The sequence below is a fragment of the Acomys minous genome, assembly GCF_964271855.1.
Source record: "Acomys minous genome assembly, chromosome: 1".
Classification (NCBI taxonomy): Eukaryota; Metazoa; Chordata; class Mammalia; order Rodentia; family Muridae; genus Acomys; species Acomys minous.
The window spans coordinates 142,932,991-142,951,524 of record NC_140483.1 but is presented as its reverse complement, the minus strand read 5'-3'; the positions used below and the strand labels follow the sequence as shown (position 1 = coordinate 142,951,524).

At 47.0% G+C, this 18,534-nt stretch overlaps 2 protein-coding genes across 2 annotated transcripts; one reads left to right on the top strand and one right to left on the bottom strand.

Annotated features, from left to right (window-relative positions):
* Nucleotides 1–5,214: 5,214 nt before the first annotated feature.
* Nucleotides 5,215–13,228, bottom strand: SEC61B (SEC61 translocon subunit beta). The gene is made up of 4 exons (XM_084785948.1): nucleotides 13,087–13,228; nucleotides 12,856–12,953; nucleotides 7,916–8,017; nucleotides 5,215–5,467 (listed from the first exon to the last, which is right to left on the bottom strand). Exons 1-4 carry the CDS (start codon nucleotides 13,087–13,089, stop codon nucleotides 5,380–5,382), a joined length of 291 nt encoding a protein of 96 aa, XP_084642074.1. The 5' UTR covers nucleotides 13,090–13,228; the 3' UTR covers nucleotides 5,215–5,379.
* A 203-nt stretch (nucleotides 13,229–13,431) lies between these two features.
* ALG2 (ALG2 alpha-1,3/1,6-mannosyltransferase) lies at nucleotides 13,432–18,326 on the top strand. Its single transcript, XM_084776703.1, has 2 exons — nucleotides 13,432–13,888; nucleotides 15,698–18,326. Exons 1-2 carry the CDS (start codon nucleotides 13,457–13,459, stop codon nucleotides 16,595–16,597), a joined length of 1,332 nt encoding a protein of 443 aa, XP_084632829.1. The 5' UTR covers nucleotides 13,432–13,456; the 3' UTR covers nucleotides 16,598–18,326.
* The last annotated feature ends 208 nt before the right edge of the window (nucleotides 18,327–18,534 follow it).

Genomic DNA, 18,534 nt, shown 5'->3' with positions numbered 1-18,534 from the left:
CTTAGAAAGAGATCCAGTTGCCAGAGTGACCTAGAAAGGCACTTAAACAACTTTGGTCAGTTTCACTGTGTTCTTGTGTCACCTCCCGTTTGAGGACGCACCAATGAGGAAAAAAGTCACCGGCAGGTTCTGCCAGTGGCATACCCTTAAAGTCTCAGGACCTGCTGGCTTTCTCCTGAATGTGCTAGCCACTCCATTTCCATTTTACCAGCTAGTCATGCTGTCCTCAGCCTTCCCTTTCTGATTCACACCATCCACTAGTCCCAGCCCCCTGAATAATGCTTTGCCAGGCCTGCCAGAGAATCCACTCCCAGTGCCCACCTTCCCTCCCCAGAAGCCAGCTGCAGAGCACTGACTTACAAATTTGTCAGCTCGGCACTGAGAAGGAGGGCCAGGCTGGAAGCACAGAGACCCTTACTCCATATACATGATGAAGAGTGATGGAGAAAGACAGCTGATGTCAACCTCTGGCCTCTGCAGGCACACACATGCCACCATGCACACACATCTGGGGAAAAAAAGTAGTAATTTAAAAAACAACTATATGGCTAAAACATTCAACTGTTAGCTATCTCACAAGACTATGTTACTTTCTTCCCATAAAAGCTTACTTGCTGGTGAAGCTATTATGTACATAAACACCCGTACATAAGGAGACCCAGAGGAGGTGAGCAAGTGCCCACATGTGCTAACTGCTATGTGGTAGTAGTGTTCCTGTGCCTCAAAGATGGGTGCAGCAAGTCTGAAGTCCTAATAGTACACCCAGAGTCACATTAGTCCTAGCCTGGGCCCGCCTTCCCTGCCTCTAAAGTTCCCAAGGAATATCTCTGTGGGAGTCAAGAGTGGGCTACCAGCCAAGCATGGTAGGGCATGCCTCTAATGCCCAGCACTTGAGAGGTAGAGGCAAGCAGATGTCTCTAAGTTTGAGGCCAGCCTAGTCTACAAGAGTTCCATCCAGAGCACCAGAGCACCTGTCAAGGATAAGGGCATATTCTCTGCGCTCCCAGACCCCACTGGCTGGACAGCACTTCTGCTGGATGCAGCCCAGCATTGTAGATACCTTCAGCTATTTCAACCTGGTGCCAACATTTGCATGATTTCACACTGTCTTATTCAACTCTTCCTGTGGGGCCCTGGCACCTGGGAAACCTGGAATCTAGTCTAGGATGGGTTCCGGGCACACAGCTATGATCACTCCAGTCTCACTGTATTCCGAGTTAACACTAGGACCCCTAGATGTCCCATTCCCAAGTAGTTTCAGGAGCTCTGGCACTGTCCCTAACATGGCTTCTCCAGGGATTTAGAAGGCTCAGCCTAAGCCACTGACAGCAGTTCATTGTACTGGTGCTGCTGCCATCAAGACCGGTTAGAATTGTAGCCCAGGTCAAGAGGTCTGGAAGCTTCTCTGGGCCAAGAACACCTTAACTCAAATAAAGATCTAATTAATGTATTAGAATTTTAGAAGTGCTATAAATAAAAGTCAGGCATGGTGGTACATGCCTGTTAACATCAGCATCTGGGAGCCTGAGACAGGAGAATTAAGAATTCCTGGCTAGCCTGGACTACAGAGGGAGTACCCAGACATACACTATTAATAGCTCATAGGCAATAAGTTTATTATAATAGGAAGAAGCGGGCTGGAGAGATGGCTCAGTGGTTAAGAGCATTGCCTGCTCTTCCAATTCCCAGCAACCACATAGCAGCTCACAACTGTCTATAACTCCAAGATCTGACACCCCTACACCAAGGCACATAAATTTTAAATATTTTTTAAAATCATAATAATAGGAAGAAGCATGAGATGTGGTATACATATATGATGAAATTCCCTTTCTGCCTAGAAAGAAGCAAATTCTGCATATGATATAGCATGTGGAGGACGTATGACAATCAAAATAAGGTCACAAACAAGCAAATACTGTGTGACTCTACCTGAGGGAAGAACAGCTGCGCCACAAAGGCAGCGATGGCCACTAGCTCCTGGGGGAGAGGTGCACTTTTACAAGTTTGGGAGGTGGATGGGGTGAGCATTCAGTAACTGTTCTGAATATCACCGAACAGTTAGTTGAAAATGGTTAAGATGATACATTTTGTTATGTGTGTTTTACCACCAAAAAAAAATTTTTTTTTATAAAGAAAGGAACAGCTTGAACACGGTTTCTCAGCAATAGTGTTAGCATTGTATCTCAGAGCCAAAGGCAGCTACAGATCCATGCTGCACATCTTTATGTCCAACTCCCGTGCTCCCTCCCCTTTCTTCTGCTGACTGAAGCTTGCCCATCCTGCCAGGGAGAGCATATACACCTTGTAAGTCACTGGCTCAGAAAACACAACAGCTTTCGCTACCACCGTGGACCAAGCTAGCTGAGCCAACACAGCAAAGAGAGCCAACCCTCCTGTGGCTGCAGTATCTATCTGCCCCAGAGACAGATAGAGAGATAAGACAGGCAGACACAGACACACACTGATAAACAGATTTCTTTTCCAAATTAAAATCCTAACTTAGCTACACTTGGTACCTCTGACTGACTATGGGAGGAGGGTTCTAGTGTGTATATTACTGCCTTTCTTCCTGATGAATCGAACTCTTGTCTTCTATGTTTCAAAAATAAAAACACCTGTTTAGTGCCATAGGAAATTCACGGAATCTAAGAAACCCAGTTTTCCAGCCATTTTTTTCCCTAAATAAAATGTTTGCTAAGCTTTACAACTGCAAACTCACTGACATGTCACTCTAAGTAATCTTTCAGGGAGCGGGTGAGCTGGCTCCATGGGTAATGGAGCTTGCTGCCAAGCCTCAGGATCACAGATCCAGAACCCCCACGGTAGGAAGAAAGAATTGGCTCCTGCAAGTTGTCTTTTAACCTCTACACATGTGCCATGTCATACATGTACACTACCCCTCCCACACACACATAAAGAAAGAAATGTAATTTCTAAAAATAAGTCTTACGAAGAGACACACTGTGTAGCATGTGCAAAGCTCTGGGTCAGATTATTTGTAGCATAAAAGAAGGCAAAGTACTTAGAAGGAGGAAGGGGCCAGACAGCAGAAAGAGGGGACAAGAGAAGAGAGACAGCAAGGATTAAATACATTGCACACATATATAGAAGTATCAGAAAACTTTGTACAATACACAATGTAAATAACTAAAGGGGTCACACATACCTTTATCTCTGACATGTGACACTAGAGATTCAGGCAGCTATGAGCCACTTGATGTAGAAACTGAGCTCAGAATCCATGACCTCTGCAAGAGCAACAAGTGCTCTTAACCACTGAGCCATTACTCCAAGTCAAAAGACTGTATCTTTATTTTTTTAATTATGTGTGTATGTGCACATGGCAGCAGTACCGCTGGAGGCCAGAAGAGGGGGTCGGAAGCTCTGAGCTGGAGTTGCAACCACCCACCTTGGGAGCTGAGGACAGAAAACAGGTCTTCTGCAGGACTGTTGTCATCCCGCTGGCCTCAAGATGTTTGGTTTTTGTTTTTAGTGTATTTCTTATTTTATTTATTTGTTTCTTTGGGAGCATACACGTCTTGGCACTGTGGAAGTCAAAGAACAGTTTGTGGGGACTGGTTCTCTCCTTCTATCACATGAGGCCCAGACACTAACCTCTGATAATCAGGTTTGGCCACAGGCACCTTTCCCTGCCTTGGCCATTCAGCCAGCCCCAGGACCTGTTTTGTAATTACACACCTCTTCAACACTGCAAGCCTGCTGAGCCATCAGCCGCTCCTTCCTTTCTCTCTAGGCATCCCAGTGTGGAGCCTTTAGCTTCTGGACTGTATTGTTGCAATGATTCCCAGTCATGTGGAACAGCAAATGCTGTTTGTACTACTCAGAGTGGACAGCACAGGTGAAGTCAAATTTCAGAACTTACTTTTGGGCAGCATTATTTAGATGTAGTGTAAAAGTGCTGTCTCACTCTTATTACAAAGTCTTTACAAGAAGTGATGGCACAGGCCTTTAATGCCAGCATTTGGGAGGCAGAAATAGGTGGATCTCGGTGAGTCCGAGGCCAGCCTGGTCTACAAAGCTAGTTCCAGGACAGGTAAGGCTACACAGGGAAATCTTGTCTCAAAAAACCAAAGACCAAACAAACAAACCAAAAAATCCCCCCAAAACCAAAACAACAACAAAAACTCAAAATCTTTCATTTTTAAGATGAAAACAAAATTTTGCCAATAAATCCAATTTCTAAAATTAGTTCTTTCAAAGCAAGTTTGGAAATGAGAGATCAGGGGCTGGAGAAATGGCTTAATGGTTAACAGTACTGGCTGCTCTCCCGAAGGTACTGTGTTCAATACCCAGCAACCACATGGTGGCTCACAACCATCTGTAATGTGATCTGATGCCCTCTTCTGGCCTGCAGGCGTACATGCAAATAGAGCACATAAATAAATATTTTAAAAAGAAGAAATAAGAGATCAGTGCATGGAAATCCCTGATGGACACTTGGAGAAGAGAAAAAGCAAACGATTTTAGACACAAAGACCTGAATGAGCCAGGCTGGGGGGGGGGGGGGGAGTGAGGGAGGGGGGTAAGTGGAGGTAGAGATTGGGGCGGGGAGGGCATGTCTGTTCTCCTGTTCTAGGGGTGGAGACAGGAGCATTGCAAATTCCAAGACAGTCTGGGCTACAGAGCAAGCCCCATCTCAGAAACATAAAAAGAAAACAAAAGAACAGGGTGAGCAGACACTGCAGCCAGGAGGTTTTTTTGTTGTTTGGGTTTTTTGGGTTTTTTTTTTTTTTTTTTCGAGACAGAGTTTCTCTGTGTAGCCCTGGCTGTCCTGGACCCGCTTTGTAGACCAGGCTGGCCTCGAACTCACAGAGATCCACCTGCCTCTGCCTCCCGAGTGCTGGGATTAAAGGCGTGCGCCACCACGCCCGGCTCGCAGCTGGGAGTTTTGGGTTCTGATTTGACTCTTACCCTCGCTACCAGCTGTCTTCACACACAGATCTGCCTGACAGAGGCCAAAGCACACTTCTAGAAAACCAAGTACCCAAAATGACAATCACCAGGATGGAAATACCTTGGGGAAAACATGCCAAGGCCAATTAGAGTGTCTTGCAGTTGAGTGACTGCTGCCTGAGGAACTGTCCATCCTGCAAGACAGAGCTCCGTAAGAAAGAGCGCCTACCTACTCACTGGCAAAGCTGGAGGCAGAGACCAAGGCCCTCCCAGTAAAGCACCCAACCAGTCTCCATATAAAGCAATTCCAAAGTTTATTAGCCATAGAAAAAAATGATTTCTCAAAGTTAATGTTTGTTTTCTGTAAAATAATACACATGAGCAGAAAATCACTACACTTTTGGTCCAAGATATGTTGGGCTTTTTCCTTCTTCAGATGATGATGGATAGACGTAGCCAAATCTACGAACGCGTGTACTTGCCCCAAATGTGCAACATGAATACAGAAGCGATGAACAGAAGACTCATCACCAACACCGGAACGGGGCCCCTAGAAAGGAGAAGAGAAGGCGTGCTTACTTCAGCAACAAGGTGCCGAACACTGACGACTGCCTGAGGGCAAAGTGGGGGCATTATATCGCCTAAAGCGAACCCCAAAACTGATATGTGGACAAACCAGTGTGATGTTTGCAGGAAGTACAGTCTCCTGTAGAAACACAGCGCATCATACATGAGCAAACCATCTGCTGTCCTAGACATAACCTCCCAGACTCTTAGTTTTATGTACTTAATATATTCTACAATAAAAAGAAAAGTTGCCCAAACTACAGTGTACGAGACACACAGGTGCTTTGAAGTCTATGATCCATTCAACCTGCACAAACTCACGACAGAGGGAGACAAGTATTAATTAGCCTCATCTTGTAGGTAAGGAAACCTAAGGCTCAGAGGGATTCTTGCCTAAACACACCCACAACAGAGCTGATGCCCCGCCTCAAGCTCATTTTACCTCTTTTTGGAAGCTCTTTTTATTTGTTTTGTTAAGACAAGGTCTCTCTCTGTATAGGCCTGGCTGTCCCAGGCTAGCGTTGAACTCAGAGGTCCACCCGCCTCTGCCTCCCTAGTGCTGGAATTAAGATATGCATCACCACACCCAGCAAAGTTCTAATCTTAACACCATGTTCTGGGCAGTGTGCATTAAACTGACTTGTGTTCACGGGCTTAGTGTAGAAAGGGAACAGATTTCCCTCATCTGCATTTCTTTAAATCCAACATTTCTAATGTTTCTATAAAGAACTGGCAAAAACAAAAAACAAAACAACAACAACAACAAAAACCTGGCTCACCTGTTTCTTAACGAGACTACACACAAACTGTGAACATTTACTCTAAGCATGGCACACACCAGTTGTTTAGAGAATTCAACACATCTCACTTCACCTCTCAGACACAACTGGGGAGTAGAGATTTCAGAAGAGGAATCGTTAGTCAGCAAGGCATTATCAGGACCAGGATGAGGTAGCAGTGGTACCAGACTGGCTAGTGAGCACTGCAGAGATCAAGGTCTCTGCTACCTCATTCTAAAGTCTGCACACTAGAGAGCAAGCACGTTTACAGGGTATGGAGGGGAACAGCACCACACTGTCTTCCTCTCACTTCCAGGCACCACTGCTAGCATCAGCCAGAGCACAAGTGTGGATGCCGGTCACTCACAAGTGTGCCTGTGGCCCACTCCTTACCTCAAGTCTATCCTCCCACCTGTAAAGAGGGTTGCTATGGCACCCATCTTAGAGCTACATACACTCACCACAGACTTACAGCAGGCTCTCAGAAAACACTATTATCCACCTGAAAATCTTACAAAATCCCCAGAATGAGCCAGAACAAGCTCATAGGTGTTGGCTGACAGCATATTTGTAGGTAGGCATTCTCAACTGTGTCCCTTCACCAGAGCCCATTTCTGAGATGGTTAGGATACTGGTTATAAAACTTCAAGGGCCAATTTCTACCAGTTCCTGGGAGGACCAACCAAAGGACTCACACGGTAAACAAGAGCCAGACGTGCCCAGACAAGGGTCCCCCACATTTCTGAGCAATGTATCAGGAAAAAATTCAATAAATGAATTAAACCAAATCCCCTGGGTTGTAAGAAAAGCTTCATAAGCTGTAATCTAAACCACACTGTTTAAACTAACTGCACTTCTGTCTCTTTTCTACTAAACAGCGGTAGGGGAGGTGTGAGCCTCAACAGTCAGGTGTGTTCTGTCTCCTACCATTTGTGTCTGAGCACCTCAATGCCTCTGAGATTCCTCATCTGCAAAATGACAGGAAGGCCTGTCAGACAGAAATGATACTAAGTTTCCCTCAAAGCAGCAAGTGCCACAGGAAGGAGGGCTGCTGTTATCATCACTCCTTATGCACAGGGTTTAGCCCGGAAGCAGCAGAAAAAGCTAGCCTAAGAGGTAAGTGGGGCACAGGACAGATGTTGCCTGGATGTTACTTCCCATGAGTCTTCCCAAGGCTAAGCGTGGAAAGTGATGCATTCAACCCCAGGGTCTGCCTGTCACCCTCCCACAGGAAGGAAGCCAAGAAACTTTTGGCAACACAACATCCTGGGGAATTTCCATTAGGCTGTAATAGCATCAGCTCCCACCTCAGGGCAACTTTGAAAAATCACCCAATTCCCATTCAAATGGCTCCTCCCACTGCTCTGCCAGGTGGGGCTGGAGCACCAAATGAAGAGCAATGTCCTCTCATTAGGCAGCTTCCATGCACTTCTCTCAGCCCGTCCTTTACCCAGACGCAACAACAGGAGGCTCTTTTCCCTTTCAATCACTCCCAGAAAGGTGTCATTATGTGCCCTAATCTGACTCATTAGTTGATGGACGCGCAAGCCAGACCCAGCCCACGTGGCACAAACCCAGTGTTTTACGTCACAGACAGCTCCCACACACTCAGCCACCAGCACAGATACCCACAGGTCTGCTCTGCCACTTACACTTTGAGCCCTGGGGAATCTTCTGTGTAGAATCGCCACATCCCCCCGGTCCCTGCAGAGGTGGTGCGGCCTGCGCTCCGGGTCCCACAGCTGGCATTTTTTCTGAAAGGGATAAAAATATCATTAACCTTTTCTAAGAAATCCTCTTAATAACATAATATATGCTTCTAGTAGATAGGCTTTCTTTAAGGAAAAAAAAGCAACCTGTAAGAAGAAAGAACATAAAAACCATCTTTACTAGAATAAACTCAAACTACCTTTGCCTCTCTGATCTTATGTTCTATGGACTGAGTACTACCTGCCATGTGCCAGTGTGTACAGTAACTGCCTGCGCCATGTCTAGCCTCCTCAATGGACAGCGTGCCTCAGTTTGTCTTCATAGGTATTTCTGTGAAACTAATTAATAAAGCCCTATCTATAAATGTCCTTAATTTATAATTTCATTCTGAAGAGATTAAAGGCTGGTTTAAAATAACTGGGCTTGCTGCAGAATTTTTAAAAAGTAGTAAAGTTAAATTATATCAAGGTCCCCAAAATGGAGCACGTGATGAATGAGTGCTTTGCAATGTTCCTGAGCTATTTTGATTTACTGACCATCAGTCTTAGAGGGGGCAGGATGTGAAAAGCAGAAAAAACAAACAAACAAACGCAACCAGAACTTGTCTTTGCAAAACAATGGAGGCTGGTGTATGGAGCCGTCATGGCAGACAAAGCAGACCAAAAACATGACACTCAGGACCAGGACCAGTACCAGACTCTCCTAGCAACTATCCTCCTGGGAGCAGGGGGCATTGCCCAGCCCTGAGCTACAGTGGAAATACATGGGCCTGAGCAGTAGGTGGCAAGAAGAGAATCCGGGGGAAAAATTTTTTCTTCAGCCATATCATTGCACCAGAAGTGTTAGGTGTGGAAAAAGGAGAAGTCCCTCCTGTAAAATCCCACTCCCGTGTGGGGGCTGCCAATTCTTGATCTGTCTGAAAGCCCACCTCACAACAACATAGTCTTGGCATGACATTCTGAATGGAGAAACCCTGTCTATAGCCGAGGGAGCTCATCCTCCCGCCTGAGTGGAAGAATGGAGCCTTGGTCCCAGTCTGGCTCCACTGTGCTCATGACAGAACTCTCAAGTCAGTCGGTGCCAGTGGTGTGGGCTACTCTGCTGGAGAATGACACTGCAGATGCATTAGTTTTGGGCTACAGTAGCCTGGAAACATACAACTCTACATATGACTGCTTCTTTGGGAAGACTGATTGTAAACAGAAGAGGTGTACAGTGTGTTCAGGTAACTTGTGCTCTTAGAAAGCCTCCCTGAAGGGTGAGTACCTGAAATCTCCTTTTGTTTTTAAAAAGGGAGTTAAGCCCAAAGATGAGCCCAGTGACCACAAGGGAAGTCATCATCTGAGCCACAACTACAACCATGCGCTTGCTGCTATTCCCACAACCTCTGAATTTGGCTGTCTTCAAAGCTGGAATTTCAAGATAGCTACAGGATTCAGTAGAATTTCTTGTTACTCCTGCTACTGGCAGTAGGACAGACCAGAGAATCTGAAACCCAGGGTCCATAGAAACCCCAAACCCTGCTCACAATTACCCCCTCATGATCTCATCTGGGAAGCTAGCTGAGGTTCCTAACAGAGCCGACTTTCATATCTCTCTCTCTCTCTCTCTCTCTCTCTCTCTCTCCACGCCCCCCTCTCTCTTTTATTTATGTATATGAGTGCTCTATCTGCATGTACACCTGTCCACCAGAAGGCTTTAGAGGGTATAGATAATTGTGAGCCACCATGTGGTTGCTGGGAACTGAACTCAGGACCTCTGGAAGAGCTTTTAACCGCTGAGCCATCTCTCCAGCCCATCCACTTTCATCTCTTAACCTTCAATGGAGCCTACACCTTCTTCTTACGCTTTAACAAAATGCTTTTCTTCCTAACCATGTGCATGCTTTGGTCTTCCACTATGGCTGCTGGCATGTGCTGGGCAACCCCAGCTCACTGACCTACCTGTTCATTTACTGTTCCTTTTGCCTAGGTGTCCCGTCCTCCCTAGAGCACCAGCATGTCACTAGCTCCACTGCATCTCATGGGTACTCATGACTACTCATCCTGGATACCCTACCCAAACTATCCACCCTCAGTCTTTCTTCACTCAGCCTCCTTAACTTATTGAACCCATCACTTGAAATTACATGACCTACTTCTTTGCCTTGGTTATTCATGGACTCCCACACTGGATAACAGCTCACAGAATGCAGACAAACCCTGCTTTTTTCAAGTACATTCTCCAAGGTAAAGCAAAGCTTGATGCGTGACAGTCCTTTAGTTATTATTTGACGACTGTCTTACTATCCCTAACTGTTCCGCCATCTTAATATGTGAACACTGTGTAGCTAGCACTTCACAGTTGGTGGCCTCTAAAGTATCATCAGCCACTTTCATCCTTGTAGCAGCTTCCTTTTCCACTGTGTCATACAGAGTAAGGACCCCAAGCCCAAATTAACCTTAAACCCTACCCACTTCTTCCTGAAGCATTACTGCTACTCTTACTTCATCCAGAGAGAGAGAGAGGGAGGAGGGAGGGGAGAGAGAGAGAGAGAGAGAGATGCAAATTTCACACTGCATAGTGCACAGCATCACTATCTTCTCAGAGAACGGGCATATTCTTAGACAGCCAACTGCAATTATAATTCCCCAACCAGAAACAAGTTTCTAGCATGAATTTTGTACAGTCTCTCCATACACACAGCCACAGGCTGTCTAATGTCACTGGCCCGACAATTCTAGATCCTAAAAGATGCCACCCATATCTCTAACTTTAACATTGCACCTGCCACCTTACTTGTGCTCTTGGGCTCTAGCTGCCTACTTTTTACTAAGTAGACTTTCATATATTTCTGGTTCTTTCAAAGCACTCAGATGGCCAAACCTCCCCCTTAACTCCTCTCGAACAGAAATGAACCCCCAGGGAACTCTACACACCTACAGCACTAGCACAAAGGCCATACACTGCCCTTGAGTACCTTAGTGACATTCATTGCCATTCAATGACATCAGCTAATTTGTGATCCTCTGATTGTTTCTCACTGTTCTATTACAACTTCCTTCTCCAAAGTGCAATCCGTTCCATGCATGCTCAAACCGCCTAGTTTACATTCACTACTGTTGATTTAGATTTTTCCTACTACAGTCAACCAGAGAAGTCCTTCGCATCCTCTTTGGCTGTTGTTTGCACTGTACTTTGTGTATGGTCCTAGGGATCAAGTCCAGGACCTTGCACGTGCTAGGTGAGCTCTCCATTCCTGAGCTACACCCACTATAGTACCAAGCCTTCCTCTTCACTTTTTTTGTTTGGTTGTTTCAAGACTGGGTTTCTCTGTGTAACAGCCTTGGCTGTCATGAACTGGCTTTGCAGACCAGGCTGGCCTCGAACTAACAGAGATCCACCTGCCTATGCACACCCGGCCCCCACCCACGTGCCACCCCCCCCCCCAGCCCCCAACCCGCCCCCACCCCCACCCCGCCATGCACCAAGTGCTGGGATTACAGGTGTGCGCCACTGCACCCAGCTTCCTCTTCCCATTCTTAAGGGTAGTTTTAAAGTACTCCTTCAAGTTTTCGAGGTTTACCCTTCTCTACAAAAACCCTTACAAGTTGTTCCAAAAATAAAGTTGATTGCTTCCATCAGCCAACATTTCCTGTGGCATGGTTTAAGAGAGGAGCTGGAAAAGAGGATCTGGGCAGTCTCTGTCAAAGCAGAGGAGGTGAGCATGGAAATAAATAGTTTTAAATCTCTTAACAAAACTCTAATTGGATGATTATGAGTTCAAGCCTGGGTTATATGAGACTGTCTAAAACGAATATTTGAGCTGGGTGTGGTGGCGGCACGCTTGTAATTCCCGGGAGGCAGAGGCATGCGGATCTCTGTGAGTCCAAGGCCAGCTTGTTCTACAAAGCGAGTGCAAGACAGAGAAACGCTGTCTCAAAAAACCCAAAAAAGAAAAAAAAGAAAAAAAAAAAAAAAGAAAGTCAATTAATTGAGAAGAGAGCAGACCTAAGGAGTATAGTGAGCTCAGAGAACAGTAGTTCAGAATTGCTGGATCTAGGAGGGAGAAAAGAGAGCTCTGTCACCCTCCGAAGGCTCCCTTTTAAAACATGCACCCACCAAAAACTTACAGAGAACCTAAATGGAAGAGTAACAGCAGGCTGGAGGATAGACAGTGGTGAAAATGCAAAGTAGAATAAGTTTAGGGTTAAACTGGATTGACACAAATGGAGCAAGAGAAGTAACGAAGTCTTCCTGTTAAGTCTGGCATGTGACTGGATAAAGATGATACAACGACAACGACAACAAAAAGAGTGGAGTTTCTGGTTTTCTGTAAATGAGTGGATAGTAAAGACATTTAAAAATAAGGAGGCAGTGAAGCTGAAGAAATGGTTCAGAGGTTAAGAGTACTTTTAACTTCTCCAGAGGACCCAAAAATCAGTCCCCAGTAATCATGTGGTGGCTCAAATCACTCATAACTGCAGTTCCAGGAGATCTGGGGCACTCTTCTTGTATGTGGAAGAACGTGATGCACATACACACATATCCAAACGAAAACTACACGCAAAGCTGGGATGGGGCACTAGGGTGACATACTGTTGTTAAGACTGAGTGTATGGGACCTCCCGATGGAAATCTGCAAGGTAAAGCCCCAGAGACACGAGCCTTATGCCATCGCTTTTCCCAAAGTTGTTCCTGATCCTAGTCTAATTTTAACCAAGGGGGACGGGGGAAACCATGCCTCCCTCCTAACGGGCCTTGAACTACTGGATGGCCACGTCAGCTCGGACTCACCCGGCCCCTTTGAATCTTCCTACCCTGGACGCTCCTTCCCGTAATGCCAATTCCTGGGCCCCTCAGCTCTCCCAGCCCGCAGCGAGGCCGCCCTCGGGACACTTACCTCTGTCGGACAGTGGACCCAGCCGCCCGCGCGGCCACCGCTTTGCTGGGAGAGCGCCCAGAGGATCCCACGTTTGTGCCACTGGGCGTCGGACCCGGCTGCAGGGAGAAGCAGACAGTGAACATTGCGAGCTCTCTTCAGATCCCTGACCCCGCACCCACCCGGGAAGCTGGGGAAAGCAACGAGGTCCCAGAAAGGCAGGGAGACCCCGTGGAAGCGGGGATCCCGCACCATGCTGATGCTTCAGAACAGCAGGAACAGGAGGCTAAGGAGAAGACCGTCGGGAAGTTGCCCAGCACCTAGAGCACCAGCGAAGACTAGCTCTGGCACCGCCCCCAGCCGGCTGGCAGGGTCTTCGCAGACGCTACGATGTCTGGGCTGTCCTAAGATATGCCTGGAAAAACTATGCTGAGAACAGCCGAACTGTGCGAAACTACAGACATCCTGCCTCTTTTATTTGATCTCAGTATCTCTCAATGTGTTCAAAAGCACCACATGGAAAGCTTTAGACACGTTCACACGAAAAGTTAAGTCAGGCATTTTCTTAGCGGCCACGGGTTTGCCGCTGATGTGTCCAAAGGCAGACGCACGCGTAGTTGCCATGGGTCGGCTTTCAGGAGGCAGCAGAACCAGAGGCGGGGTTTGCCGAAGCTTGAGCGAGGAGCGCAGGCGTGGCTGTTCTACCATGGCTGAAAACCTGTACCGAACCCGGTCCCGGGTGTACAGTCCGTCTGTGTTGTTTCTGCACCCAGACATGGGCGTGGGCGGTGCCGAGCGACTGGTGCTGGACGCGGCGCTGGCGCTGCAGGAGTATGGCTGCCAGGTGAAGATATGGACGGCGCACTACGACCCCTACCACTGCTTTACCGAGAGCCGCGAGCTCCCGGTGCACTGCGCCGGGGACTGGCTGCCTCGCACCCTGGGCTGGGGCGGCCGCGGCGCCGCCATCTGCGCCTACGTGCGCATGGTCTTTCTGGCGCTCTACGTGCTATTTCTTTCTGGCGAGGAGTTCGACGTGGTGGTGTGCGACCAGGTGAGGAAGCCACCAAATCTTGGCTGGGGGAGGAGCCTCTGTTCTGTTCTTTTCTTTTCTTTTCTTTTTTTCCTTTAACCTGTCCAGCAGGAGGCCCCAGGGAGAGTACGGTCTCCAGTTTTAGTATGGACCCTTTAAAATGGCAGATCACAGGGACATCTCCCTCACCCATCCCTTCGTTGAAGACCCCTGCTGGAGGTAGAGTTCACATGCCTACATTTTAAATCCTAGTGCTGCCACTAAAAGGGTTGGACCCGGGGGGCTCGCTGACATTAAAAGTCGCCTCTGGTCACTCCTTGTATCTGACCCCGTTGACTCTTATTTCTTCTCAGTTATTACTATTGCCTCTTGGCCCTATCCGTCCCACCCTCTCCAGTCTTCCTAACACTGCCATTCCAGTGCTTACCGTGCCCTGGGTTAAAGTCAAGCTAAACATGTCATGTATGTCCCCATTAAAACTTTACCATGGCCCCTGCTAGTCTTTGGAGAAAAGTCCGAAGTTATTTTGTTAGGTCTTGATAAGTGGCCTCAGGCTGGCTTCCCAGCTCCCCACCCTCTTGCTGCTGCCTCCCAAGTGCTGGCTTTACAACGCAGGCCACCTTGTTGGGTCTGCCCTGTGGTCACACTAGCTGTGTATCTTAGGCGTTTTTACAACTCAGGGTTTGGGCGTTGACAGGTGGTTGGTGAGCGTATTTGTATCTGTACAGGTGTCTGAACTTGCCTGTGGTAACCAGAGGTCAATGTCAAGGTATCTTTCTCAGCCTCCACCTGAGCATTCGAGTCAGGAGCTCTGGCTGAACCTGAAACTGAAAGATTTGGCTATACTTTCAGGCAGATAGGCAGTCCGGAGTTCCTGGAGACAAGTCTTCAGCCCGCTTCAGCCCCCCGCCCCAGAAACATTTAGCCTGCTTCAACACACACACACACACACACACACACACACACACACACAGTAACATTTACTCGGGAGTAAAAGTTCATATAGGAAGTCTAATGTAAAAATCCTGTTTCCCTCCTTGAGAGAGCCACTGTCAAGTTTCTTCTGCATCCTTCCAGAAATGACATGGCTACTATAGTATATATGTGTCTGTTTCTTGCTACATCTTCCTAGTACATAACTGGGATTCCATTCACCTGCTTTTGGACACTTTGCTTTTGTTCTGCAAAAATTTGAGACATCCTTGCTTATGTTATTCAAGATCCACATCAGTCTCTTCAGTGGCTGGAAAGTCGTGTTTATTCAAATGTACTGTAAATGTTCCAGTCTTCCCTAAAGGACACTAACATTGCAACGTGTGTGTGTGTGTGTGTGTGTGTGTGTGTGAGAGAGAGAGAGAGAGAGAGAGAGAGAGAGAGAGGAGACATTGTCATACTACACTAATCTCACTTCTTACAAGATCCTCTGAGGAAACTCCTAGGGGAGATAGAGTGGGAGGAAGTTGGAGGTCAGAGGAGTAGCTCATTGTAAATGTCAGTGGCAGTTTCCAACTTTGCCTTCCAAGGGTGTCACTTTATTCTTCCACAGTCTGTACTAGACTGCCCCGTGCTTGTCTCCGTAACGGATGCTGTCAGCCACTGTACTCTAGACTAACAGGTGGAAATAGCCACAATGGCTCCAAGGTTTCCTTAAGTATGATCCTGAGTTGCAGTGAACCACCCTGAGCAAGCTATGTCTTCATAGTTAATGTAGATGTTTAACCAGACCCTGCGATTCAGAAATACCAGGCAGCCAACTGTACCAGAGAGAAAAGACAGTGACGATGGCAGCTGGTGTGACCAGTCTCTTACCTACTGTTTTACCTTGGTTAGGTGTCTGCCTGTATCCCAGTGTTCAAGCTGGCCAGACGGCGGAAGAGGGTCATGTTTTACTGTCACTTCCCGGATCTGCTGCTCTCACAGAGAAACTCTGCTCTGAAGCGCTTCTACAGGGTTCCCATCGACTGGATTGAGGAGTACACCACAGGCATGGCAGATCGCATCTTGGTCAACAGCCAGTACACGGCTTCCGTCTTTAAGGACACCTTCAAGTCCCTGTCTCACGTCAACCCTGACATCCTCTACCCATCTCTGAATATCGCCAGCTTTGACTTCGCTGTTCCTGACAAGCTAGGTGACCTAGTCCCCAAGGGGAAACAGTTCCTGTTCCTCTCCATCAACAGATTCGAAAGAAAGAAGAACCTGCCCCTGGCGCTGAGCACCCTGGTGCAGCTCCGTGAAAGGTTGCCGGCCGAGGACTGGGAGAAGGTTCACCTGTTCATGGCAGGCGGTTATGACGACAGAGTCCTGGAGAACGTGGAACACTACAAGGAGCTGAAGACCATAGTCCAGGAGTCAGGCCTTGAGCAGCATGTGACCTTCCTGCCATCCTTCTCGGACAGACAGAAGATCTCGCTCCTCCATGCCTGCTTGGGTGTGCTTTACACTCCAAGCAATGAGCACTTTGGCATCGTCCCTCTGGAGGCCATGTACATGCAGTGCCCGGTCATCGCTGTTAATTCAGGTGGGCCCTTGGAGACGATTGTCCACAAGATCACGGGCTTTCTGTGTGAGCCTGACCCAGTGCCCTTCTCAGAAGCAATGGAAAAGCTCATCTACAAACCATCCTTAAAAGCTACCATGGGCATGGCTGGAAAAGCCAGGGTGGCGGAGAAGTTTTCCGCGGAAGCATTTGCAGAGCAGCTGTACCACTATGTCATCAGACTGCTCTAGTCAGGAGGGGTAACATAGGGTCTGTATGCTACATGCACCGCAGCCCTTCTTATGGGTTGTAGAAGCACCTTTGAAACCAAAAAGAAAAAAGAAAAAAAAAAAAAAAAAAGGAGCTAGAATCTAGTGCTAGTGAGATAATTTTTTTTAAGTAGACTTGAGTCTCCAATGTGAGCCTGTCTACACACCTACCTGTTATTTCCTGAAAATATCCTTAATGCTGTAATCATTCCAAATCTCATCAGTGTTGTTGAAAGAATAGTAGGAATCTGCTGCTAGCAGGCTATTTTAATTCTGTTTTTCTGGATTATTGTTCCTTCATATATAAAGGTTTAGTCATCCAGTGCCTTAATTGGCTTTACTAGTTTAGGTCTTACCAATGTCACAGTTGATTGATTGGACTTCTGAGTGTTCTCACACGCAGTTTACTTAAAGTGTCCTCCAGTAGCTGCGAGAACATTTTTGTTTGAATTTTGCCTGGATTTGTAGTGAGAGTACTCATTATTATTTATTGACTTTTGTTTGTTTGTGTTTGTATTTTTTGTTCTTGTTTTTTTTTACTGCCAACTTGACAATAAAAGATGTTTAGCATAGGAAGAGACTAGAAGTAGGTCTGGGCATCTGTGCTCCATGTTCATCTTGTTCAGTAACTGACCCTGAAGTCGGAGACTGTAGACAAGACAGCTGACGTGAAGGAGGACTATCATCACACGGGCTTGGCTTCCTGTGTCAGAGATTACCCGTTTGCCCTTATTTCTTTGAGCCTGTAGGAGGACAAGCAAAGAGACAAAGAGGTCCAATATCCCTTTCTAGAGAATGCCCCTTGGTGACCTAATTTCCTTCCCCTATCCCTACCTCTCAGCCCTGTCACCTCTCAGTAACTGCATGGTCTGGGGACCAAGCCTCAGGCACAGGCTTTGGGGAGGTGTATTAGTCAGGTTCTCTAGAGTAACAGACAGCACTTAGACCATGAATTTTCAGGAAGGGGAGGCTTACTAGAATGACTTGCAAGCTGCACTCCAGCTAATCCAACAATGGCAGGCTGTGAACAGAAAGTCCAAGAGCTCAGTAGTTGCTCAGTCCCTGAGGCTGGATGTCTCGGCTGGTCTTCAGTGTACACTGGAATCCTCAGGAAGTGGCCTCCGAGGCCAGTGAAGGAATGGACTTGCCAACAAGAGGAGGACAAGCAAGCAAAGAGCAGAGGCTTCCTTCCTCCGAGCCTTGATGCAGACTTCCTGCAGAAGGGGTGGCCCAGGTTGGAGGTGTGTCTTCCCACCTCAAGATCGGGATGAAAGGAGGGTCTACCAGCTTCAAATTAGGCAAAAATCCCTCACAGGTGGGCCCTCTCTTTTTGGATTCTAGTTAATTACAGTTGTAGCCAAGTTGACAACCAAGAATGGCCACCACAGAGCACACTGAGCATCTAAACTGTATAGCAAGCATCATATTTCACACATGTTTCTGGATGTCATCTGAATCTCCAGGTCTCGTCGTGTTTGTGTCATATTCTCTACAGAGTTTAGCATGCCAGTGTTTCCTGTCCTTCCCTTAAATGCCTTTGTGTGAAGCTTGCTTGACCCTCAACTTCTATATCCCCGTGACACTGCCCAGTGTAACTGTTCGTTGTTTACCTGTTGCTTGTAAGTGCAAATGTTAAAGCAATTTTCAATTGAATTTAGCAGTTAAAGCTAAATTCACCTGTAAGAATATAATAAATACCTGTGGTCACATGGTCCATTTTATGGTTGAGAGTACAGAGCTGAGCAGCCTGCCTGACTCTGAGAGAAGTAATCTCTGCACGCACCTCGAGGCCTTCCTGTGTGAGATGGGGTAATGGTGCTGCTGCCCTCCCCTAAAAGAGCAGTTGTAGCAGATTTCAACAATAGACACAGCTTGATGTAGAGACATTAGCTGCAGCCACTGCCCTTAGAGGTTGAAAA